Source organism: Pan troglodytes, chromosome 8 (assembly GCF_028858775.2).
Source record: "Pan troglodytes isolate AG18354 chromosome 8, NHGRI_mPanTro3-v2.0_pri, whole genome shotgun sequence".
Classification (NCBI taxonomy): Eukaryota; Metazoa; Chordata; class Mammalia; order Primates; family Hominidae; genus Pan; species Pan troglodytes.
The window spans coordinates 18548898-18576614 of record NC_072406.2 but is presented as its reverse complement, the minus strand read 5'-3'; the positions used below and the strand labels follow the sequence as shown (position 1 = coordinate 18576614).

At 36.4% G+C, this 27717-nt stretch overlaps 1 protein-coding gene across 28 annotated transcripts in view; it reads right to left on the bottom strand.

The window, feature by feature from the left end:
* TASOR2 (transcription activation suppressor family member 2) overlaps positions 1-27717 on the bottom strand; it is a 78937-nt gene that overhangs the window by 34198 nt on the left and 17022 nt on the right. For 5 of the 28 annotated variants that reach the window (XM_063781306.1, XM_016962569.4, XM_016962570.4 and 2 more), the window contains exons 2-14: positions 19766-19899; positions 16889-17034; positions 16510-16605; positions 15225-15297; positions 11696-11787; positions 8948-9085; positions 8677-8801; positions 8571-8590; positions 8374-8473; positions 5575-5675; positions 4818-4921; positions 2472-2544; positions 2306-2368 (exon numbers count right to left, since the gene is read on the bottom strand). In XM_063781306.1, coding sequence (XP_063637376.1) covers positions 2306-2368; positions 2472-2544; positions 4818-4921; positions 5575-5675; positions 8374-8473; positions 8571-8590; positions 8677-8702 — 487 coding nt within the window. In that variant the 5' untranslated portion in view covers positions 8703-8801; positions 8948-9085; positions 11696-11787; ... (2 more) ...; positions 16889-17034; positions 19766-19899. The remainder of the gene's footprint in view (positions 1-2305; positions 2369-2471; positions 2545-4817; positions 4922-5574; positions 5676-8373; positions 8474-8570; positions 8591-8676; positions 8802-8947; positions 9086-11695; positions 11788-15224; positions 15298-16509; positions 16606-16888; positions 17035-19765; positions 19900-27717) is intronic. The other 23 variants (XM_063781313.1, XM_063781310.1, XM_063781309.1 and 20 more) reach the window with 18 other exon arrangements.

The following is a 27717-nucleotide window of genomic DNA, read 5'->3' as shown; positions in this document are numbered from 1 at the left end:
GAGCCACCACTCCGGGCACAACGTTTTTATAAACCAAATTGTTTTAAAGTTATTGCTCTGGTCTTTTTGTTGTTTTGTTTTGTTTTGTTTTAACTCAGAGTCTTGCTCTGTCACCCAGGCTGGAGTGCAGTGGTGTGATCTCATCTCACTGCAACCTCCGCCTCCTGGGTTCAAGCAATTCTGTGTCTCAGTCTCCCGAGTAGCTGGAATTATATGCATGTGCCACCACACCTAACTAATTTTTGTATTTTTAGTAGAGATGGGGTTTCACCATGTTGGCCAGGCTAGTCTCCAATTCCTGGCCTCAAGTGATCCGCCCGCCTTGGCCTCCCAAAGTGCTGGGATTACAGGCGTGAGCCAGTATGCCCGGCCACTCTTTTTCTTCTTCACCTGATACAAATATAGGCAAAAAGTTAGCAAGTTCATATCATATTTATGTGAGAATTTTAAACTTGCGCTTTGTTAAAATCTTTTAATGAAATACCTGAAACTTTATAGTTTACAACTAAAAAAAAAAAAAAAAAAAATGAAATTAGAAATCTTACAGGAGCCAGATCTGGAGTTAGCTGTTAGACCATGAACAAGTTCAACTCTGAGTTTCTTCATCTTTGAAATCGTTATAAGAGTACTTATTTTATGGATTGCTAAGTCTATTACTTCCACCACAAAACCTGACATGATAAATGCTTGAAAAATGCAAACGGTCGCTGCCAATTATGTTATTATCATGGGTAATGTTTTGCTTGTTCCAAAGATGTGATGCCTAGGAAAGCACAGCGTTCTGCTTTAAGTAACTGAATTGTTTTTTGTTTTTTTTTTTTAATTTTTTTGAGACAGAATCTCCCTCTGTCACCAGGCTCACTGCAATCTCTGCCTCCCGGGTTCCAATGATTCCCCTGCCTCAGCCTCCTGAGTAGCTGGAACTAGAGGCACATACCACCAAGCCCAGCTAATTTTTTGTATTTTAGTAGAGACGGGGTTTCACCATGTTGGCCAGGATGGTCTTGATCTCCTGACCTCGTGATCCACCCGCCTCAGCCTCCCAAAGTGCTGGGATTACAGGCATGAGCCACCATGCCTAGCCAGTAACTGAATTTTTTAAAAAAACTTTAAAAACATGTTTATATTGGTTATAGCTTTATAAATACTATATAGAGTTTTATGTTTAAACACACACATTGTGATTATAAAACAAAGTGACTTTTTTTTTTTTTTTTTTGAGACAGGGTCTCACTCTGTTGCCCAGGCTGGAGGGCAGTGACACAATCTTGGCTCGCTGCAACCTCCACGTCTTGGGCTCAAGCGATCCTCCCACCTGAGCCTCCCAAGGAGAGTACAAGCCACCACGCCTAATTTTTCTCTATTTTTTGTACAAACAGGGTCTCAACATGTTGCCTAGGCTGGTCTCAGAACTCCTGAACTCAAGAAATCTACCTGCCTCGGCCTCCCAGAGTGCTGGGATTACAGGTGTGAGCTGCCGTGACTGGTCAACTCTCATTTATTTATTTGTTTAGCAAATATTTATTATTTTATAGGTGCCTGGCATTGCTAGGCACTAGGGATACAGTAGAATACAAGAAGGGTAGGCATTAAATAATTATACAAATAAATATTTAAACTATATGAATGATAAATAAGCATAGGAGTCTAAGGTGAGCAAAGAGTGGTGACGGGAACAAAGAAAGTAATAGTGAAGCCGAGTTTGACAGATAGGAGGAAGAATAAGCTAGATTAGTGTTTCTCAATCTTTTTAGTCACCCTCCTTCCCAGCCCTTTTAGAGCCATTTTTCCCCCATATTGACCTCCAAAATTTTAATACCACATATACACTGCATATCTGTTTATGCACTGTATGAGTCATTTTTTTTGCCCCCAGGAGCCAAATTTTGGTCCTCTGGGTGGATCAACATCACAATAAAAATGTATGGGCTTGATATGAAAAGGACTAACAGATAAGGTCCAGATAAGGAGAACAGCACCTATGAAGACTCTGAGACATATTTACAGGAGAGACGATGGCAAAATTTAATAATAAATGAATTCAGTTTTAGACATGCTGAATTTAAGGCACCTTTGAGATATCTCAGTGGCAATGTCAGTAGACAAGTGGAGATATGGGACTGAGGCTCAGAGGGAAGCATAAACCTACAAGGGAGGTCAAGAAGGGTGAACCAGTGATGTTAAGAAAAGAGGTATTTAAGAGGAAAAAACAGTCAACAGTGTCACGTGCTGCTGAGAGGTCAAGTCAGATGAGGACTTAATATATCCAACAGACAGAGTGAGCTGGAAACCATTGTATCCTCACCTGTTGACAGGGGTGAATGAAATAAATGTAACCCATGCAGACCCATCTGCTTGCTTCCAAAATCTATGCAGAATGAGAATCAGAATAAGAAAAGTTAGGTTGTTGATCTTATAAAGCAAAAGTAAACATAATGAAAAATATTTTTTCCCAAAACAGTTCTCCATACCTGGTTCTGATAGTAAGGCTGATGATGTAAGTAAAATGAAAAACCCTCGATCTTCTAAGCATTTGATGATTGCCTTAAATAAAAAGGAAAAATTCAACTGAAGGAATATTCTGCAATCCCTCTCTTCTCCCTCTACCCATACTCATTAGTGAATATTGACCTCAAGAAAAGAAAAAATTCTGCAAATGTTATGGGAATCAGGGTAATTCTGTCCCCAGTATCAGAAACTTCAAGTTCCTTAGCTGAAATAATCTTGGCCCTGTCGGGTCTATATAAAATAACCAGAACATGAAAGGTTAGTTTTAGAACAGTGCTCAAGAACATGGCAGATCAATCAGAAAAGACTTATTTTTTTCACTGAGACAGCTGACATTTCATACCACTGCCTAAACAGCCAATATGTTACCATGTAGTCATTATAAACTCAAGATGAATCAAACCTATAAGTAGCATCTTAAGCTCATATTTACATGAAAATTATCCCAAAACGCTGAATCTAAAAAGACTGCAAGATACCATCCAATAGAATACTTCTTTCTATGCATCTTAAGAAATGGAAAATAACAGAAAATAATCAAGTTCCAGGGCAACAAGAAATACAGATGAAAATAAATTCTTCCTCTCTTTTGTTCCCCTCTATTAGAGTCTTCAGTGGACTCTTGAGCTCAAGAAAAAAGTCTTGAAATTTTAATGCTTTCAGTAACTGGGGCAGTTTTGTCCCCAGGCAGCAGAAGTTGTCTAAAAGCTGTCGTTCTAAATCATGAATTTAATAGTTTTTCTTTTCCACTGCTTACCATTTCAAAAATCTATATACACATAAAAGATAAAATCCAATATTAGTACAATAATTTTTCAGTTAAACCACCTAAATAAAATATACCATTTTACAGAACATTTTATTTCAAAACTGAGAGGTTATAAGGCTCTCAAATATAAATCAATGTATTATTTAATCACAATGAATATACAAAATAAGACTTTTCTAATTATTACATTACAATTAAGGTATGACACTAATGTCTCACTCTCAAAAAGAATCACTACTTTGAGTTTCAACAAGATTCTATGAGAGCCCCTATGTGTTGTATGTCACATGATGACTTACATATTTGTCTCCTCCATAGTCTCCTAAGCTCCTTGACTTACAGGAGCTATGATTTAAGAGCCTATTTCTTTAAGAGACAGGGTATCACTCTGTTACCCAGCCTGCAGTGCAGTGGCACAGTAACAGCTCACTGCATCCTTGAACTCCCAGGCTCAAGCTATCCTCCCACCTCAGCCTTCGGAGTAGCCAGGACTACAGGTGCAGGCCGTTATGCCTGGCTAGTTTAAAAAAAAAGTTTTTTAATTTTGGTAGAGATAAGATCTTGCTATGTTGCCCAGGCTGGTCTCAAACTCCTGGCCTCAAGCGATCCTCCCACCTTGGCCTCCCAAAGTAATGGGATTACAGATGTGTTCCACCATGCCAGACTTTAGGGACTACACTACTTTGTATCCTTGCTTCTTGCCCCTCCTGCCCAGTATGTGAATCAACCTTTTTTTTTTTTTTTTTTTTTTTTTTGAGATGGAGTCTTGCTCTATCGCCCAGGCTGGAGTGCAGCTGCGCGATCTAGGCTCACTGCAAGCTCCACCTCCTGGGTTCATGCCATTCTCCTGCCTCAGCCTCCCAAGTAGCTGGGACTACAGGTGCCCATCACCACACCCAGATAATTTTTTTGTATTTTTTAGTAGAGACAGGGTTTCACCATGTTAGTCAGGATGGTCTTGGATCTCCTGACCTCGTGATCCGCCCGCCTTGGTCTCCCAAAGTGCTGGGATTACAGGCGTGAACCACCACGCCTGGCCGTGAATCATCCCTTTGTCCAGTGTATCTATGCTGTAGATGCTACCCACCCTCTGGGGCAATAGTAGTACTTCATAATGCCTGCACCACCTACCTCATTCATCACAAGGAGTACTCAAGTATAGCATAATAAATAAAATATTTTGACATGGACAGTCCACACTCACATAACTTTTCTTACAGTATATTGTTGTAACTATTCCATTTTATTATTGTTGTTAATCTCTTACTGTGCCTAATTTATAAATTAAACTTTATCATAAGTATGCATGTATAGAAAAAAACACAGTATACATAGGGTTCAGTACTATCCACAGTTTCAGGCATCCACTGGGGGTCTTGGAACATATACCCCACAGATACTGTATTACATTAATAATATATAAATAAATATTAAACATGAAACTCCTTTCAGCAAATTAAAATGATTCCATCTAGGCACAACTAATACATATCAATTTAAGAAAAACATAATAATTATATTTTAAATTAGTGATGCTTACCAATTGCTTGTTTTTAATACATTCTGTTAATTTATCTATATTTTCCCCTTGTCTGTTTGACAGTTCTACCTCATACAAATTGAAGCACAAATCTTGAAAACAGACTGTAGAGAAAACCAGAAAAACATTTCTTATTTTTAATATGCTATTATGTACTTATAGTCAATTTGTTCATTTTATATGTTGCAAAAATGAAAGAATAGAAATACTACTCAAAAACCTTTATCATTTACTGTTCTTCGTTATAAAACTCCCTCATAAAACATCACCAAAATAGTTATTTTAAAACAATGCTCTTATTTATACTGACACTGCTATAGGATTAACAAGACAAATACAAATACATACTACATGAATAAACATCAGTGCTCCATGAATCAATCTAAATGACCAAGAAATTTCCTTCTCATGGTTTTTCTTTGAGTTTAAAAGTACATCTATAAATAAAACCAACAAAAACTCTGTCCTCGAGAGGAATAGTTACAAGTTTCCAAATGCTTTTAATATCTGTTTGCTTAATTGCATCAGTATTTCTATATTAAAGCTAGCCTTCGTCATCTTAGATGAAACTACCTTTCAGTTTCTAGTTGGCCTCCAAGGAACTGAAAATAGTAACTCTACAGCTTTCTTACAAAAGACTCTTTTAAGAGTCACTTATGATGAAACAGAAGTGTGCATGTGTGAGTGTTTGGAAGAGAGCAGAAAATAACCAGAACAAAGCCCAGGACAAGTAGCGTGTTATTACATTTCAACAGACCTTTCTCCTCCAAGTAATTCTGTTTTCTGAAGGCAGCCTCTGGTAGTCTTTTTTTCAAGGAAGACACTTGCATCACATATTTAAAATCTAGTTCCTGCGGTCTGAAAAACAACACAACAGTATCAAGCAGAATAATAAACAGTGGATCTAAATTTTCTTAAGTTTCGGTTTTCTAATATAAATGTCAACAAAAATATAACCACAAAAAAGACCTTAAGTTGATAAGCTCCAGGTTAAATAAAATGTGTATTTTTAAGTAGTACAGATTTTCAAATATATGACCCATAAACCATGGTCTGCAAATATGTTCACATCTTCTGAATACGTGTATTTTCAGTACAGACAAAATATCTAGATGTGTCAAAAAATTATGTATACAGGAATAAGGAATTTTAAAAAATTATGCTATTTATGAGTTATTTGCCAGGCACGGTGGCTCACGCCTGTAATCCCAGCAACTTTGGGAGGCTGAGGCGGGCGGATCACGAGGTGAGGAGATGGAGACCATCCTGGCTAACTCGGTGAAACCCCGTCTCTACTAAAAATACAAAAAATTAGCCGGATGTGGTGGCGGGCGCCTGTAGTCCCACCCAGCTACTCGGGAGGCTGAGGCAGGAGAATGGCGTGAACCCAGGAGGTGGAGCTTGCAGTGAGCTGAGATTGTGCCACTGCACTCCAGCCTGGGCGACAAAGCGAGACTCCGTCTCAAAAAAAAAAAAAAAAAAAAGTTATTTCCTGACTACTTTTTCCTTTTTTTGTGTGTGAGATGGAGTCTGGCTCTGTCACCCAGGCTGGAGTGCAGTGGTGCGATCTCGGCTCACTGAAACCTCTGACTCCCGGGTTCAAGTGATTACCCTGCCTCAGCCTCCTGAATAGCTGGGATTACAAGCATGCCACACCACGCCCAGCTAATTTTTGTATTTTCAGTGGAGACAGCGTTTCACCGCATTGGCCAGGCTGGTTTCCAACTCCTGACCTCAGGCAATCTGCTCACCTCAGCCTCCCAAAGTGCTGGGACTACAGGTGTAAGCCACTGTGCCCGGCACTCTGTTTCCTTTTTAAAAACTCATTTTAAAATGCTTTTACACTTATACAAAAGTTGCAAACATAGGACAAACAATTCTTTAATACCCTTCATCCAGATTTCCCAAATATTAACAGTATACCATGTTTGCTTTGTCATTCTCTCTCTCTATACACACGCATTATTTTTTTCTGAACCTTTTGGGAGTAAGATGCAAACCTGATGCCCTTTTATGTCACATACCTCTCTGTGTGATTCCTTTAAACAGGAAATTTTTTCTTTTCTTTTTTTGAGATAAGGTTTCACTCTGTCGCCCAGGCTGGAGTGTAGTGGCGCGATCTCAGCTCAATGCAACCTCCACCTCCCAGGTTCAAGTGATTCTCCTGCCTCAGCCTCCCCAGTAGCTAGGATCACAGGCACGTGCCACCACGCCCAGCTAATTTTTTGTATTTTTATTAGGGAGAGGGTTTCGCCATGTTGCCCAGGTTGGTCTCAAACTCCTGGACTCAAGCAATCCTCCTGCCTTGGCCTCCCAAAGTGCTAGGATTACAGACAGGAGCCACTGTGCCTGGCCCCTAGCAAATTTTCTTATACAACCCCAAAGCAATAAGCAAAATCAACACATTCACAATGATAACGATACTATGACTTAACCTACATCTTATTCAAATGCTGCCAACCGTCTCACTAAGTTCCTTCACAGAAAAAGAAAACAATTTCCAATCCAAGATGCCACAATGCATTCAGTAATCACGTCTCTTTAGTCTCCTTTAATCTGGAACAGTTTTTCAGTCTTTCTTTACTTCAGTGACTAGGGTATTTTGAAAAATATAGACGATTTTGCAGAATGCTCCTGAATCAGGATAGGTCTATCATTAACTTAACTGCTGAGTTAAGATGGTATCTGCCAGTTTACTCCACTGGTAAGTCTGCATTGTTTCCTTTGTGATTAATAAGCAAGTAGTGGGGAAATATTGTAAGATATGCAAATATTATTAAACTTTCACCTGTTTTTAGCACACACTGGTTGATTATTATGGTGTTGTCAAATGCTGATCTTCTAATTTATCAATCTTTCCACATTTATTAGTTGCACTCTATAATGAGGAAGAACTTTCCCTTCTCTCCTATTTGCTTATTCACATAATTTTTATGTTGTGGGTTATTAACTCCTACCTCTTCTTAAAAAAGGCCGATAGGAAAAAAAAAATGAATCCTTACAACACATCAGTTTTCACCTTATATTTCAATTAAACTATGACTATTTCTTAATGGTTTTGGGTACAAACTAAGAACAGGATGAACAAAAAAGATTTCCTAAGATGTTCTTCACAGTTCCCCAGGAGAAAATATTAATCATGATAATTGCTTTTAATGTAAATACATGTAACAGCTATTCTAATATTTTTCTAAGAAAATCATGTTAAAATTTGAAAATCAGATACTGCAAATGTTAATAAAAATAATACGATTAAGTGGCCATAATCTGCTATATTTGCTATCAGGCAAATCTGATTTATTTCTTGGGGAAGGTCAAATTTCTAGTATCTAATAGTTTAATTTATCCCAAGAGGTCATTTTCCCATTAATAAATTAGAATTTAGGTTTCCTATGTCATACCCTGTGTGCTATACATTTACCCAAATATACCCTCATCTAAAATCAAGAACAGTTGCTGTATTTTACACCGATGCCACCCTTGAAATGAGGTGAGGAAAAAAACCCCAAAACTTGTAATATAAGCATTAGTAAAGGACATAACATTTAATACTTACAGCTGTGTTGGAATCATTGCACCGTAAGTGGACCAAAGAGCTATATCACATAGCATACGGTCTTGAACAATTAATTTCCCTTTCCATGGAGACATGAGAACTGAAGAAATGAAGGTAAAAAAGAAACTGATTATTTATGATGAAACATTTACTCAAGAAAAAAAAAAACCTAAAAGAATCAATGAACTATTTCTTACCATTTTCACTGCGTTCAAGTCTAGCAGAAAAAGAAAGAAAAAGAACATGTTTACAAGAGTAAAAGGAACAAATTCAGTAAAACAAAGCATGCACATAATTACTTACATGCTTTTATGAGCTGGTGGTGCCATAGTTTTAGGTTCCCTGTATCGAAAAGCTACAATTACATAAGGACAGATCTGTCTGGGTCGTTCAATAACGGTGTTGCCTGAAAGTTCGTAAAAGTAATACTGAAAGAAGAAAAATAAGTATTATCAGGGTAGCACTATGGAACTGCATATGTACCAAGTTTTTCTCAACCCCACCGAGCCCTGAAATTTAACACATTAGACTCAGAAATATATCTTGGGTGTTACTCATTCACAGGTGACTATACCTGACTCAGTTCAAAGGCACGAAAATGACTCGTCTTGTTAGAAACCTTGTTAGTATTTTCAGACACGTGGCAATCATAGCCAGAAGATGGCTTAGTATAGTTAGTTGTATAATTCTCAGACACAAACTTGACTTTTCCCTAGAATGAAAATATTAAAACTAATCAGATGCCTTTGATTAGCAATAACCTTTACTCTAGGATTCATTTAGAAGTAGTCTAACAAGGATGCAGATATGTGTCCCCTAACAGTAACTGTATTAAGAACTATACTTCTTAGAAAAACAATTATCTTAAGGCCAAAAATAGTTTTGATTATCCATGAACCCTTAAAAATGGACTCAAAAATTTTGGACATTTGGGCGTCTGAGACAAATATCCATAGTTTTTATCACAATATCAAAGAAATATACGAATCACCCTAAATTTAAGAGAGCCATTTCCTTAAAAGAAAAACTACAGCCCACCATCTTTTATGTTATGGTCACTGAATGGCTCTTTGGTGACTGTAATGTAAAAGAGGACAAAATCTAAAATTTCAAAAGATGAGTTTCCAATCTGAACTATGATCAGTTGTAAATTATAAACTGAGATACTTCTATTATGACAGGGGCCAGCAAGTTAACAAGGAGCAAATATGTAGCAAAGTTCTTAGCAGGCAGCTGGTCCTGGTTGCTGAACAGTCAGCAGTATTTTCCATTACAGAGTTCTCTCCATCACGGGTTACATGTCTCTCCAAAAAAAAAAGAAAAAAGCAAGCAGCTGGGCACAGTGGCTCACAACTGTAACCCAGCACTTTGGGAGGCCGAGGCGGGCAGATCATGAGGTCAAGAGATCAAGACCATCCTGGCCAACATGGTGAAACCCTGCCTTTACTAAAAATACAAAAAAATTAGCTGGGTGTGGTAGCGCGCGCCTGTAGTCCCAGCCACTTGGGAGGCTGAGGTAGGAAAATTGCTTGAACCCAGGAGGTGGAGGTTGCAGTGAGCTGAGATTGTGTCACTACACTCCAGCCTGGCAACAGAGCAAGACTCTGTCTCAAAAAACAAACAAACAAAAAAATAAAAAGCAAGTAAGTTTACCATTATGATGAAATATGCAATGATTTTAAAAGCTGTTTTGAATAATACAATGACATAAGACAATGTTCACAAGATGTTATTAACTTAAAAAAGAATTAGTATATAAGTATATACAAACTCTTTTCATGGGTTAAGAACTCAATATATAGGAAAAAAATAAAAATATACAATATATACCCCCAACAAATATATCAAAATGGGATATGGGACTATAGGCAATTTTAATTTTTATAAGAAGAATATAGTTACTTTTTAAAAAAGAAGATGTTTTGTTGTTGTTTAAGTCCTGCGTCTTCATTTACAGACCCACCAAAGGCCAAACCACCATGCCAAAAAATGTAAATAGTACTTATCGGTAACCAATCATCTCTACCATCTCCCCATCAAACATTTTATGGTTCTGGGTGTGGCTCGATTTTGTGAAATAAAATGAAGATTGAGAGCACAGAGGCCAAAACAGCAATCTCCAGCTAGTGGCAAGAAACCAAGGCTGAGGCATAATCTAAGTAAAAAATGAAATGCTTATTATCTGCATTAGTAGGCATACTTTCTGCAGCACTCATCGCAGAGCGAGAAAAGAAAGATTAAGGGAGGAAAACTAGTGATTGTACCTCAAAGCAATGTTACTCCCCCACCACTTTTTTTTTTTTTTTTTTTTTTTGAGACAGAGTTTTTTGTTCTTGTTACCCAGGCTGGAGTGCAGTGGCGCAATCTTGGCTCACTGCAACCTCCGCCTTCCAGGTTCAAGTGATTCTCCTGCCTCAGCCTCCCAAGTAGCTGGGATTACAGGCACGCGCCACCACGTCAGGCTAATTTTTTTATACTTTTAGTATAAAAAGTGGAGACGGGGTTTCGCCATGTTGGCTAGGCTGGTCTCAAACTCCTGACCTCAGGTGATCCACCCGCCTCGGCCTCCCAAAGTGCTGGGACTACAGGCATGAGCCACAGAGCCTGGCCTCTCCCTCCGCTTTTTTGAGAACAAACTTTACAATATTAAGAATTCACACGCTCTTGTTTTTTTTTTTTTAATTAAAGGTCATTTAGTGCTAGGCTGATAACCAAAGAATTTAAGATAGTAACAAAGCTAAAACAAAAACAATAAAACGAGACTACAGAAATGTCCTCAAGAAGCCCAATCACATCTAAAATCAGTTTCCCTTCTGTATGGGTGAAAATTCTAATTGCATGATTCACTTAACAGTACCATTTAGGACATTTAAGGATTTGTGGCATCATCAGTTCTAGGTAGCACATGAAGCTGTGAAGCTGGATGTCTTATGGAGAAAGAAAATAAAGATTCTATTGACCATTTAAATTAGACAATGAATGTTGTTTTCTAAATTCATCTTTTATAAGTGTAATCACATCACCTTATAAGCAGCTACTTGTTTTCTGTTATTTCATATTTAAAAAGTAGCTCTGACGGGTGAGAGGAAGATTTTTCCCTGCATACCCTTTTATTATTTTTGAAGTTAAAAAAAAAGTTTACAATCTAGTAAATGAATCAAAGTTTTCTTTTTAAAGAAAAGGAAAAATAGTTTTGCTTTTCCTGAATTTGGATAGCTAACTTTGGTGAGAACTATGTTCAACTAAGATCTACAGAGAATATCAAAGGCAGATAACCTTAAACTTTAAAAGGAAATCACATAACAGCACATTTAAGCTTTACCTTAATTATATTAAAAATTACAACATAACCAGATTTCCCATGATACCATGGTCTTGGATGAAGATAGTCGGAGTATTTGGAAATGTATACACCTGTAAAAGTATAAAATATAGATTAAGCAGCAGATTGCCCATCAGACAGGAGAAAGTAGAAGCAAGAAGACCAATTAGAAAGAAAGCTACTGTGATAGTTGAGACAGGAGAGGAGGATTCCAACAAGGCAGCAGCAGTGAAAAACGAGGAAGAAAGGACAGGCTTCAGGGCTATTCCTCAACTGAGGCACCTCTTTCGAAACATAAGAGACAATGGGTGAGAAAACTGATACAGTGGAAGAGAGCGCTAATTCTGTGGTCAGAAGCTTGGGTTCCAGGTAAGAATAAGTCACTCAGGTAGGGAGGGTGGGCCTGGGTCACAGACACAAAGACCACAGGGTGCTCATGAAGATATAAAAGATCAATAAGCTTTAAAAACTATTATTAATTGAAAGTATTATTATACACAAAATTATCCAGTTCTAGTCAAGCCAAAAATTACAAAAGACAACAAGTAGTAGTGTTAATTTTATTATCAACCCCAGTGTATGTGTTTTTGAAGAATGTGTATTTGTCAGGAAAAATCCAGTTTCTACTTCCACCACTCTACTGAAGCCAGCCTCTCAAACATCAGCAATGAAATCATAAGATTGTAGGAAAACGTCTTTTTTTTTTTTTGAGATGTAAGCTGCAGTGGTTATTTGTAATTTACTTTCAGATTCTCCAGGAAAAAAATTAAACAAATGAAGCAAATAATGCAATGTGTATGTTTATATTTATATATTTATATTTATATACATTTATATTTAGAGACAGAGTCTCACTCTGTTGATCTTGGCTCACTCCAACCTCTGCCTCCCAAGTTCAAGCAACTCTCGAGTCTTGGCCACCTGAGTAGCTGGGATTACAGGTGCATGCCACCATGCCTGGCTAATTTTTGTATTTTTAGTAGAGACGGGGTTTGGCCATGTTGGTCAGGCTGGTCTGGAACTCCTGGCCTCAAGGGATCCACCTGTCGTGGCCTCCAAAAGAGCTACGATTACAGGCATGAGCCACCATACCCAGCCAATAATGTATAATATTATCTGCTAAACTTTGGTGGTAAGTATATTATGGTATGCTCTTTACTTTTTCTATGTTTGAATTTTTCATAATGAAATGAGTGTGGGGTGAAAAAATAGGAGAGAAGAAAAAAAGCTGTATGCAGTGTTATCAGCGTTATGAATTTATCACTTTTAATGTCCCTTAGAAGATGAGTTGAATGTAAACTTTAAATTTTTTTGTTTTATAGTTATCATATGACCCAGTGGTTCCACTCATTATATATCGAAGATATATATAATTATGTCCACCCAAAAACTTGTACATGCATGTTCATAGGACCATTATTCACAATAGCCCAAAAGTAGAAATAACCCGTATGTCCATGAATTGATGAATGGATAAAGAAAATATGGTATGGCCACATAACAGAATACACCATTGTATAATATAACATTTTGGTCAACAACACACTGCATAAAGTTTGGACAGTGATCCCATAAGTTTGTAATACCATATTTTTACTGTACTTTTTCTGTTTTGATACACAAACACACACCACTATTTTATAACTGCCTGAAGTATTCCGTACTGTAACATGCTGTACAGGTTTGTAGCCTAGGGGCAATAGGCTACACCATACAGCCTAGGTGTGTGGTAGGCTATGCCCTCTAGGTGTCTCTAAGTACACTCTGTGATGTTCACATGAGTAAAAAATTGCGGCCAGGCAGGGTAGCTCACACCTGTAATCCCAGCACTTTGGGAGGCCAAGGAGGGCTGACCACGAGGTCAGGAGATCGAGACCATCCTGGCCAACCAACATGGTGAAACCCAGTCGCTACTAAAAATACAAAAATTAGTTATGCATGGTGATGTGTGCCTGTAATCTCAGCTACTCAGGAGGCTGAGGCAGGAGAATCACTTGAACCAGGGAGTCGAAGGTTGCAGAGAGCTGAGATTGCGCCATTGCACTCCAGCCTGGTGACAGAGCGAAACTCCGTACCCCCCTACCAAAAAAAAAAAAAAAAAAAAACTGCCTACCAATGCAATTCTCGGAATGTATCCCCATTGTTAAGTGCTGCAGGACTGTATTATTCAATCATAAAAAGGAATGAAGTACTACTGGTTCATGCTACAATATGCCTTAAAAACACGCTAAAAGAAGTTACTCAAAAAATACCATATATGATATGATTCCACTTATATGAAATGTCCAGAATAGGCAAATCTACAAAGGCAGAAAATAGACTGGTGGTTGCCTAGAGCGGAGATGGTAGAGAATGGGGAGTCACTGCTAATGGCCATGGGATTTCTTTTTTGGGTGATAAAAATGGTCTAAAATTGACTGTTATGATGGTTACCCAACTATGGGACTACACTAAACAATGGGTGAATTCTATAATTGTGAATTATATCTCAATAAAGCAGTTTTTTTTTTTAAAAAAAGGTCAGCAGGAATCTAGCCATGAAGCCCGATAATCTTTCTCAGTTCTGATCTCCACATTCTACACAGCACCTGGCACTGCTAAATACCCCTCTTCGTGAGATCTTTCTGCTTTCCGTGAAACTCTATTTCCTAAGTCTCCAGGCAACAGACTGCTCTTGACAATTCCTCGTTCTATCCTCGCTGTACCTCCCCACACCCTGGTCCCATTAATGACCCAAAAGTTCTGTTTTTGCCATCTTCTCTTTCCATGCCATCCCACTAACAATGTCTTAGCTTCAATTCACACTCCACTCCCACAACCCCAGCCCCAAATCTAGTTCTGATCCCTTTCCCAACTATTTTTATGACCTATAGGCTATCTTTCAGAAACACTTATGAAAATCTCACTTTTTCTCAAATTCAACTCATAAAAGTAGTACTGTCCATTTACTGAGAACTTACTAGGTGCAAACTCCTGGGCTAAACACTTTCCAGTCTCACTGAATCCTCTCAACAACTCTATAAAGTAGTTTAATCTGTTTTACACATGAAGAAACTGAATCTTCAAAAAAGTTAGTGCTAATTCATGTTCTTGACAATCAGATAACATTTTTATTTTTAACTCATCAGCTTCTCTACCAATCTGCTTCTCTTCTTATGTACCTCTTTTCTATTAATAATTATCACTGTAGTGTAAGTTTAAAAGCTTATATTTGATTATTTCCTCTCTTACCCCTCACATTCCATAGTTGCCAAGTTTGGTCAGCTCTATTTTCTATTCTTATTGCCCCTGTGACAATTTAGAAGAGATTCTCAAGACAATACCAATCTCTTGACACTGAAAAATACTGTAAAGTTTTAGACTCAAATCTCATTCATATGTTTAAAGTTAGAAATCTAAACATTATGAACTGTTTGACATTTAGTGAAACTGGCTTTTAATATATATATCTTATAAAACTAATGAAACCTCACTTCATCTTGTAAAAGAAGATTTTTTTTTTAAGATTCTTTTTGCTTTACAGACTTACCTTTGGCTGGATCACCCAGAGTGGTAACAGCACTGCTGCCAACACGGAGTCCACGCTGACATACCAATTTTGCCTTTAAACAAAAGATTACTTTGCTTCAGTCTTTGAAGCAATGAAATAATGCTATAATCTGTAAGGTTTTTTTTTTAATTTTATTTTTTATTATACAATAGAGACAGGGTCTCACTATATTGCCCAGGCTGATCTCAAATTCCTGGGCTCAAGCAATCCTCCCACCTCAGCCTCCCAAAATGCTGAGATTACAGGCATGAGGCACAACTGCATCTGGCCTAATCCATAAGCTTTAAAATAAATAGTCTGCTCACTGTAGGTATTCGGGGCACAAAGAAAACTTATGCAAAGCAATCTGTATTTTGATTAATGGCCCAAACTTTTCATAGAATTTTACCATTTCAATCAACAAAAATGTCAGGAAAACCAAACTAAGCAGGGTCACAGATAAGTCCACTAGAAGATTTATTTTCCAACTACAGCTTTAGAAGCATGAAATTTCAAAATGTCTTGTTGCCAAATGTCATTTTTAGTAAGAACCCAGAGCATGTTATTTGAATTCACACGATTAAGTTAAAAAGGGATAAACTCTTCTGGTATTACTATATAGTCCTTATTATATGTTAGTGCTAATTATCTGCTAAACAAATCTGCCCCCCTTCTTTATAAACCATTAACCTAATCGAAGCACTAACTTTGAATTATTTTAGATCTCTGGTATTGTTTAAAATGTATCTCGGAAGCCATACATATCTTTGGAGACCTACCCTGTACACGGTCCTTTCCTTCTCCCATAATTTAGGTACAGGCAACAATGCAGATTTCAGTCTTCAAATATTGAATGAAGCAATTTCAGTTAACCAGGATGCCAAAGTTTATTAAGTTACATGATTTATCTCCCAAATCAAATAATTTAAACCAGAAAAATTTCCACAGGAAACAAAGTTTCTATTAAACGATAATCCAGAATGGAAAAATATCCATTCACTCTAGTAAAGGCCATTATTGACACTAAAGAAAACTGTTTTAATCCAAATTGCACCCTAAGCTTACAAATGTATTTAAGATAAAACTAAAGAGAAACCATGAAAAGTTGTAGAAATCAAATCAAATCTCCTTCATGACTGGCTTTTGTTGCTGTCATTTACATGCCACCAAACTAAGTAACAAAAAACAATGATGAATTGGTAATCTTACAACTCTTACAGAACTGAAGTACCACAATACTTAAGACTAATGATACCATTAATTTTCTACAACCTAATTCCCTTACCTGCTTTTCAGTATCAAACAGAAGAAACCCGTAAGTGTCTTGAAGTTCTTCCTGAGTATAGCTACTTGCTTTTTTTTGTTGGTAAAAAGTTTTGTACTGTATAAAGAGAGAACAGAATAACCAAACGCTATAAACATACTATTTTGTCTTGCAAATTTTTAAAAATGCATCATTTAAATTCTTCCTGCCATTAAGACTAAACATAAATGCATTATTTTTCTATTCCCTAGAATAATTACCTTCCAAGTGACTATTTCCAAGGATCTGCTGCGTCTGAAAAATTATAGCTAAGAAGTGCTAGGCTTATATACCAAAAATGATGGGTTTACCTCTTTTAAAACTAAAACAAAACCATCATAGTGTGTACCAAGCACCTCACCTCATTTAAGAAAATGTCATTTTTCACCAAAGTCACTTGACTGTACTGAAAACCATGCTCAGATGAAGAGTCCAAGTAAGAAGTATGGAGGAGTGAAACTGCCCTCTGGAAGAGAGAGTCTGAACTCAAGGACACTGTCTCAAAAACTGTAAAACACAAACAAAAATAACGCAGCTATTTAAGACACCAAAGGATGGGGTTAAGGGAGACACACTGAATATCACTCAAAACATCACCTATTCCTTTCCTATATAACTAAGAAATATTTGTACTGTCTTAACAAAATTTAAAAGACCTCTGATGTAAAGAAAATAACCTAAATAAATTACAACTGAAGCTGAATTACTTTTAGTACAGGAGCTAAAATATGTCCTGCCAGACCCGGTATGCCTTTTGGTTGAAAGCTGTGTACTATAACTGTAGTTGGTCAAAAGTGGATACAACTGTAGTGTCAAGGTGGTGGTCAGGAGCTGCTTAGACTTTTAGAGCAATTTCTCATTCTTTAGTTTTTTTCATCCTTTGTTTCTATTCTTTTTTTTTTTAAATATATACGCCACACTTGATAAACTTACTCTTTACATATTTTCATTAAATCCCTAAGTCAGCTAGGTTCCTTTTAAGGGACCTACTATTGCCCACTCACCAGACACAATAGAAATCACTGTATCTCTGGGATTTCCTCACTCGTCAAGAAGAGTCTATTGAGTTTTACTTCCTGTGAGTTGTATTATAAAATCACTTTCTTTCATTTTATACAACAGAGCTGTACTTACAATTTTTTGAAGGTGCTTTTTTCAAACCATACCCATGTGAGATAGCTTTGAGAGACTGTGATATGCCCTTCCCATGAGAGGCATGTTTCCTAACTGAGAATTACCGACTGGATCCAGTAATTATGTTGACTGACTCTTTGTGCCTTTTGATTTTACAAGTCTCTACTTTAGCAAGAACTGAGCCTAATGACCTACGGACACTCTTGCATCTAACCATTTTAACTGTTCACTCTCCTATTTGTACTCTTTCTGTTCTCTTTATTAAGGTTGGGGGGTTTTACAAACCTAGTATTTATAAACAATAAGGAGAAGAGAATGATTTATATAGCACTGGAAGTACTGGTCATATAGTATAAATGTTATGAAGTACAGTAATATGGCTTCCTACTTTTACCAAAACTGCCAAATGTATTAAAGTTCAAAAATTAAGGAGAAAAAAGAATCTCAATTAAAACTAACTTGTAAGTAACCAATATACAAGAACTAGACTATCTCAGAAATGAAAGCAAACATTTTAGTAAGCTAAATTTAGACTAAATTGTCCTAATACTTTAATTATCAAAGCATTTAAAAAATCTTCTAATAAACTTCCAAGTATCAAAATGAAAGACTGTAAATAGAAAAGAATGAAATGTTTACGAATATTCTGAAGTTGATATACATGATTTATATATTCATTCTAAGTTTTACTTTTACTTTTGCTCAGTTTCACTTTCTCCTTCAATATACCAGTGCTTTAAAAAATAGGGATATTCTGAATAGATGCAAATAGCAAAACACCAGTTATAAGAGTTAAAATTAAAGCTTTATTAGCTGCATTACTCAAAACAAACTGGCAAACCTGAGCATTTTCAAATTCATTTTACAAATAATCTGTACTGCTAGCCTAAACACAAATCAAGATTTCTTTAGAAACAATAATTTTGGAAACTTTATATTTGATATTTATAAAAAAGCAAGAAAGTTTCAAAATTGAATTATCTATAGACCAATATTTGAGAAACACATTGTTTACACTGAAAGAAATGTTTTAAAAAGTAACTCTGGAAATGAAGACGGTGATTATCAACTTCTCTAAATTCTGTAAGTCATTAATAGGTAGGCACAGATTTAAGTTACATACGTCCTCATTTTTGAGCATCATAATGCACAATAACGAACTGAAAACTGGAGAGATGGTGCAATTAAAAACATTAATACAGGGTTTCCCAAATACATGGTCAGAGAACACTTCATTAACACCAGTGTGGGGAATACTGTTCCCTATATAGCTATAAATAAAGCCAATGATTTAAAACGGAGGAGGAGGAACAAGTACCAAATTATTTTTTGCTTATATATTTTTATTTCCAGAACTATTTATTTATGGTTAAAAATGCTTCCACTTTAGGCGAGTATTCTTCAATATATAGCAGTATATGCATAAAAGCAGTGATTTTATGGTTAGCAGAGGTATGTTAAAAACAAAGTTGTTGGAAAATCATAGCTAATCTTAAATCTTTCATGGGTTCATAATGACATCAATTACACTCTCAAGAAAGTACAAGTTTCCTGTTCAGTAAATGAGGAGACAGATGAAAATTTCATCTAGAAATTTATTTGACGCTCTCCCTTCTTTACAAAATACACTTTCATTTGAGAGTCCAATCAGTGCACCAAACAATACAAACACTTTATGAATGAATGGTCTCATAATTGCGGAGCAATGCTCAAGCTTTATTTAAACATTCAAGATTACCAGACTATGAAAATGAAGAGGGGGCTATACCACAAAGAAACCTAAAAATCTAAGAAGGTAACTTGAAAAGTGCTTGCCTATAAAGCATTAAGTATATCCCTTAGGGCTTAAGTGACGACTAAAGAGCATGTGAGAAAGGTTAAATTCAATCACAACAGAGGAACAAACGTGTTTTATGTTGCAATTTGAAAAGTTAATCACCTATTACTTTTGGACTAATGATTATTTTAAAAAATATAGGTACTGGAAATCATAATTTTTTAAAGTCTTTTTGTTTTACATGATCTAAATTAAAACTAAAAACATTTTAATCATTCTATTCTGGATTCATTAGTTATGACTTATAGCACTTAGTTTAATACCCACTCTTTTCTGATAGGGACCCTGTCTCGATCTTCTCTAAGAGAGAATGTAGCTGGGAGGGTGGTCTTAATTCATTTTCACCAAGTATACCCTCAGAATTCTTGACATAGTCCTGTTCTCTGTTAATGTCATAAATGCTAAAATGAAGAAAGAAAAAAAATCATAAAGTGAACAATTCTATTTATAGCATATTTACTATAGAAACAAATGTTCACTGAGTAATTTGTATTAGGAATAATTATGTAATATTTATTTACCTCCTTTGACAAGTATTCTCAGCTAAGGACTTAATTTATTCTATAAGCTATAACACATAATCTGAAATGTTTTTCCTCCAAAAGCCTTTAACTTCTAAAGAAAATTTTGTACACAGAAATATATTATGCTTAATCGCTTTTGCCTTACTGAAAAAAAATCTTTCAAAATGAAGAGATCACAGAACCACATCTTTATTCCACTAGTTGAAAATAACGGAATCAAGCAGAACACAATTTACAAAAATCTCTCTCCTCCCCCATATTAGTAGTATATATATTCATTAAACAAAACTATTAGTGGTGACCATTATGCATCCAATATCATGCTATATCTTGGATTTATCAAGACAAATGGCAAACAGTCTCTATTACAGAGAAACAGGCTCTACATTAAAAGAGTTCAGATTAGGCTGGGCGAGGTGGCTCATGCCTGTAATCCCAGCACTCCGGGAAGCTAAGGCAGGCAGATTGTTTGAACTCAGGAGCTTGAGACCAGCCAGGGCAACAAAGTGAGACCCCACCTCTATAAAAAATACAAAAATTAGCCAGGCATGGTGGAGTGCACCTGTAGTCCCAGCTACTTTGGAGGCTGAGGTGGGACGATGGCTTGAGTCTGGGGGGAAGAAGTTGCAGTGAGCTGAGATTGCACCCCTACACTCCAGCCTGGGTAACAGAGCCAGACCATGTCAGAAAGAGAGAAAGAGAGGAAAGGAAAGAAAGGAAGGAAAGGAAGGAAGGAAGGAAGGAAGGGAGGGAGGGAGGGAGGGATGGAGGGAGAGAGGAAGGAAGAGATAGAGAAAGAGAGAGAGAAAAAGGAGAGAAAGAAAGAAAGAGAAAGAAAGGAAAGAAAGAAAGAGAAAGCAAGCAAGTTAGCTCAGAATAGACAAGGAAGAAAAATCTGCAAAGAAATTAGTACTATAAATGTGTAGGAGTATCTAAAACATGATATAGTGGATGTACAGTGATATAACCAATTTTATGGAGATGGAGCTATGTCAAGAAAGATTTCATGGAGGCACAGATACTTGAAATCTGGAAGATATTCCAATGAGGAAGCCAAAAAAGGAAACTAGTGTACATTTTCTAGATAGCAGAAATAGTATGAGCAAATGAACAGCGGTTTAAACATGATACATTAAAGGAACTGCAAATAGTTTAATATGACTGATTAAGGGAAGAAGGGAGAGAAGAATAAGAACAAAGAAAAAGATTACAAAGGTGGTCAAGTTTTCAGTTTTTATCATGACTCTGTGGAATAAGGATTGTAATATGCTTCACAAAAACAGCATGTATACTTTTACAGCACATTTTCCCCCCAAAAAGAATTGGAGGTAGAATTGTGTGGATACAATCAAGATTTTTTAGGAAAAGTAGCTATGCTGATAATAATTCATGAAGGAGGTTGTTTATGTAGGGGAAAATTAGGAATAGGGAGACCAGGATTCTGGTCTACCTATTGAACGCACTAGGTTCTACCACTAATGTGTTTTGAGACAGTGGTTAAAGACACAGTGGATTGACTTCCCAACAATCACTTCCCTTTTACTTCCCTTCCATAAAACCACAATTTTGTTCAGGTATCAGGTTATCCCATGGTTCAGAAGAAGTGTGTGTGTGTGTGTGTGTGTGTGTGTGTGTGTTTGTGCGCGCGCGCGTGTGTGTGAAAATGAGTGAGAGTGAGTATGTGTGTGTGTGGGGTTGCGGGGGGAGACAGAAAGAGAGAGAGAGAAACAGAATGAGAATCTTAATTACTCTGAGATCATTATGGTAATTCCACTCCCTTTGAATAGTGTTTGTTTTAGGAATAAACATGTGACTCAGTTCTGGCCAGTGAGATATAAATGGAAGTCTACAGAGAGAGTTCTGGGAAACCTTTCTTAGAAAAGGACTCCATCTTCTAGCCTAGGATCTTGTCTGAAGATGTGTTGCCTGGATCTCCTTGCAACCAAGATGGCAGCCAACATAGAACGGAACAGAACAGGAAGGAACTAGATCCCTGAACTGATGAAATAAACTAACCTGGGGGCTGCCTCATCTTTGGGCTTTATACATGAAATAATAAATGTTCCTTATTGTTTAAACTTTTATTGGGAGCTGAAGACACACTAACCGATGGATTTTGTTAAATTTATACTCTCTAAGGCCTCCTTTAGTTATAATCGCCTTTCTAAAGCTCCTTTCAGTTGTGACTCTACAAGGAACTTTACTGAAGGCTTGCTGTGCATGAGGCATGGTGCACTGGCATCAGATAACTTAGCAAATTCCTTTTTTCTTTGCTGCCATGGATAGAGACGTTATCCTAGTATTTGTTAGCAAGGAAGCTATTGTTATTAATGATAACAATGGCTAACATTAGTTGGGTGCTTACTTTTTTTTTTTGAGACGGAGTCTTGCTCCGTGGCCCAGGCTGGAGTGTAAGTGGCTTGATTCTGGTTCACTGCAACCTCCACCTCCCGGGTTCAAGCAACTCTCTTGCCTCGGCCTCCTGTGTAGCTGGGATTACAAGTGCCCAGCAACATGCCCGGCTAATTTTTGTATTTTTAGTAGAGATGGGATTTCACCATGTTAGCCAGGTTGGTCTCAAACTCCTGGCCTCAAGTGATCTGCATATCTCGGCCTCCCAAAGTGCTGGAATTACAGGCATGAGCCACCGTGCTAGGCCTAGGTTTCACTACTTAACTGTATGTATTAATCATTGCTGAGCCATACTGTGTAGTCAAGTTCTTTTCTTACACCGTGTTTTGCTTTTCTGAATTTAAAATAGCTTAATTTTCAGTTACCAATCATTATTTCAGCTTGAAATTCTAGAGAACTAACAATATCCTCTGGATAAAGATAGATCTAAGATTTTGTCTGTTTTGAGCAGCTTCTTTTCTTTTTTTTGGAAGGACCTTTCTGGAGCACTATGTCTTCCAGCTTCAATCTGGGCTTGTGCCCTCTGATATTACTGCCTGGCTTTCTGACTTTGCTGGGGGATGTTAAGACACAAAATTGATCTACAGATTCAACACAATCTCAGTTTGCAGAAACTGATGATCTGATTCTAAAATTTATATAAGAAAGATATAAGCCAAAACAATTTTGAAAAAGAACAAAGCTGAAGGACCCACTACCTGATTTTAAGAATTACTACAAAGCTAAAGTAGTCAAGACAAGGTGGTAATGATACAAAGAAAATGCATATAGATCAATGGAACAGAATAGAGTCCAGATAACAGATTTTCAATATTGCCAGTTTAATTCCATTGAGAAAGAATATCTTTGCAATAAATGCTGCTACAGAACAACTAAAATGGAGGAAAAAAACATGAACCTCAAACCTCTACCTTAAACCATAAAATTTAACTCAAAATGAATCACAGACCTAAACATAAAAACTATAACTATTTGGCTAAAATTATAAAATTTAAAAAATCATAAGAAAAAATGTACTTGACTATGGGGTACATAAAGTTTTCATAGGGCACAAAATTAGTGACCTAGAAAAATGTATACATCAGACTTCCTAAAAATCAAAACCATCTGATCTTCCAGGGTATCATTATTAAGAAATGGGAAATATTTGCAAAGCACCTGTACCTAAAATATATAAAAAACTCATAGACACATTTCACAAAATAAAGCATATAATAAAAAGAAACATGGGAAATGGGTCAATATTATTAGTTATCAGGGAAGTGCTAATTAAAACCACAATAAAATACTACTGCTCCAGTAGAATGGCTAAAAAGACTGAAAATACCAAGCATTGGCAAGGATGAGGAGCCGCTGGAACACTCCTAGTAGAAATATAAAGCCAACTGAAAAATTATATAGCCAATTTAAAAAATAACATCAGTTTCTTATAAACACATACTTACCATATGACCCAAAATTCTATTCCTAGATATTTACCCAAGAGAATAAAACATATCCACAAAAACACTTGCACATGAATGTTCAGAGCAGCTTTTTCACAGTAGCCTAAAACTGGAAGCAACTCCAATATTCATCAATAGGTGAATGGATAAACTTGTATATTCACACATAATAATAATCAGCAATTAAAAAAAGTAAAACTGATATATGCATGCATCTCAAAACATTAAACTGGGCAAAAGTCATCAGACACAAGAGTACATACTGTAAAATTCTATACATATACAGTTCAAGAAGCAGCAAAATTAATCTATAGTGATAAAAAGCATTTCATTAGTTGCCTACAGCAGGGGGCAGGAATAGGAAAATTGACTACAAGTGGGGTATGCACAAGGGAACTTTCTGGGGTGATGGACACACACTGTATTTTTATTGGTGTAGTCATCACATGGTATATACATTTACCAAAATTCACTGAACTATATACTTAAATTATGTTCATTTTATTGTATGAAAATTAGACCTCAATGAAGTTGAGCTGAAAGCCCCAAAACAAAACCTAATGGTTATGAATTTGGCCACAAAGGAAATTCCAAGAGTACTAAAAAACAACTGATCTCTGACCAAAATCAAGTAAAATGACAATGTAACCATAAAAAGTTAATCTCAAAAGCCTCATGTTTGGAAATTTAAATTTTAAAAATCCTACATATAAATGGTTCATAAGTTAAAGAGTAACATGATCTAAGCTTAAGATATTATCTAAAATAGCTATAAGAAACTGTTCATTTCAAATGTATACATTACAAAAGAAAAACATTTAAAAAATCAATAAGCTACGGTCAATTCAAGAACTCAGAAAATGGAACAACACAGTAAACCCAAAGCAAATAAGAGGAGGAAATAAAAAGAGAAGATCAGATATTAATTAAACCGAAGAAAAAATAGCTGAAAAAAGATTAGCTTTTTGACAAAAAATATTGATGTATCTTTAGTCAAATTAATCAAGGACAGAACAAGGCAGTGAAAACCAACATTACAAATAAAAAGGAGTGTGATTTATAGGTACTATAAATTATAAGGGTAATAGAAACAATTTTTATAGAAAAAATTGAAATCATAGAGAAAATAGGGGAATTTTCTAGAAATAATTTATCAAAACCTACTTAAGAAAACAGAATATACCTACAACTATTAAATAAGTGGTAGAGTTAGTTGTTATAAGTATATAAGTCTCAAGCCCAGAAGTTTTCCCACATAAACATTATTCTCAAAAATAAAAACTTTCTCTTTTTTTTTTTTGAGATGGAGTCTCACTCTGTCACCCAGGCTGGAGTGCAGTGGTGTGATCTCGGCTCACGGCAACTTTCGCCTCCCAGGTTCAAGTGATTCTCCTGCCTCAGCCTCCCGAGTAACTGGGATTACAGGCGCCCACTACCAGGCCCAGCTAATTTTTGTATTTTTAGTAGAGATGGGGTTTCACCATCTTGGCCAGGCTGGTCTCAAACTCCTGACCTCAGGTAGATCCACCCACCTGGGACCCCCAAAGTGCTGGGATTACAGGTGTGAGCCACCACGCCTGGCCAAGAATGAAAACTTTCTCAAATTATAAGTCTAGCACAACCTTGAATGAAAACCCAGAAAGGAACAACTATAAAAGAAAATTTTAAGGTAATATCACCAATGACAACACATGCAAAAAAATCTTAAATAAAAACATCAGAGGCCGGGCGCGGTGGCTCACGCCTGTAATCCCGCACTTTGGGAGGCAGAGGCGGGCGGATCACGAGGTCAGGAGATCGGGACCATCGTGGCTAACACAGTGAAACCCCGTCTCTACTAAAAATACAAAAAATTAGCCGGGCGTGGTGGCGGGCGCCTGTAGTCCCAGATACTCGGGAGGCTGAGGCAGGAGAATGGCATGAACCCAGGAGGCGGAGCTTGCAGTGAGCCGAGATTGTGCCACTGCACTCCAGCCTGGGCGACAGAGTGAGACTCTGTCTCAAAAAAAAAAAAAAAAAAAAAAATCAGAAAAACCTAAACTAGCAATATATATAAAATATAAAACAACATGATTGAGGTAAAGCTTATGCCAGGAATTCAAGGAAGGAAGGTGTAACATTAGACAATTTATTCATAAAATTAATCATACTGAGAGATTTAAAAAAACCTATGCCTTATTAGATATAAAATTCAACAGCCGCTTGTGATTAAAAAGAGAATTCACAGTAAATAGATTACCTGATAAACAGATATCTAGAAAGCAGCCTATATATATAATGGTGAGACATTAAAGTACTCCCTTTAAAATCAGGAAGACAATGATCCCTAATATTATCTTCCAGTTAATTATTGAGAATTTAGCAGTTCATTCCTTTGCTGAAGTTTCCTTTTTCATTTACTGATTAGCTGGTATCTGTCTTCTAGATGTTTCCTCAAGAAAGGCTCATATAAAAAGATGTAAAACCCTGAATGTTTAAAACTACCAGCCAGTACATAGTCTTTATACCCAAAGGACACCTTGGCAGCACAAAAAAATATTTGGCTCACATGTTCTTTGAGTAGCTGACATGTAGTTCCTCTACTATTTTCTGGTATTGAATGTTTCTGTTATTCTGCACCAACCTGATTTTCTTTATATGATCTTTTGCCAGTTCAAATTTTTTACCAGAATATGTCTCAATGTTGCGCCAGTTTTCCCTGGAGCATGTTGTGTCTTTTCAATAGATTTAAGTCCTTTCTTTAAGGAAAAAGAAACATCTTAAATTATACTTTAAATTATGTATTCTACGGAATTGGTTTTCTTTTTTGGGGCTCCAGTTTTGCCCGTTTTGGATCTCTTTTGGCTGTCTTATCTATCCTTACTTACCAAAAAAAAAAAAAAAAAAGAAAGAAAAAAAAATGACCATTTTAGTAATGAGATCAAAGCTATAATAAAAACTCTTCCATTAAAGAAAAGCCCAAGACCTTATAGCTTCACTGCTGGATTCTACCAAACATTTAAAGAGGAACTAATATAAATTTCTATTTGAATTCTTCAAAAAATTGAAGAGGAGGAAATATTTCCAAACTCATTCTACAAGGTCAACATTACTCTGATACTAACACCAGAGGAGACAATGAAAAGAGAAAACTACAGGCCAATATCACAGATAAACATAGATGCAAAAATTTTCAATATACTAGTAAATCAAATTTAAAAACACAGTAAAAAGATATTTGCCATGATCAAGTGGGATTCATCCCAGGGATGCAAGGATGGTCCAACATGTGCAAATCAATAAATGTGATATATTAACAGAACTAAGAACAAAAACCATGATTACTTCAACAGATGCTGAAAACGCATTTAATAAGATTTAACATCTGTTTATGATTTAAAAAAACCCTCATCAAACTGGGTATGGAAGGAACGTATCTCAAGTAATAAAGGCCATATATGACAAACCAACAGCAAACATCATCCTGAACAAGGAACAATTGAAAGCCCTTCCTCTAAGATATGGAACAAGACAAGGATGCCTACTTTCACCACTTTTATTCAATATAGTACTGGAAGTACTGGGCAGAGCAATTAGGCAAGAGAAAGAAATAGAGGGCATCCAAATCAGAAAAGAAGAAGTCAAATAAGCCTGTTCACAGATAACGTGATCTTATACTTAGAAAAACCTGGACTCCACCAAAAAAATTGTTAGAACTGATAAACAAATTCAGTAAAGTTGCAGGATACAAAATCAACATAAAAAATCGGTAGCGTTGGTATACACCAACAGCAAACAATCTGAAAAAGAAATCAAGAAAGCAATCCCATTTACAATAGCTACAAAGAATATAACATAC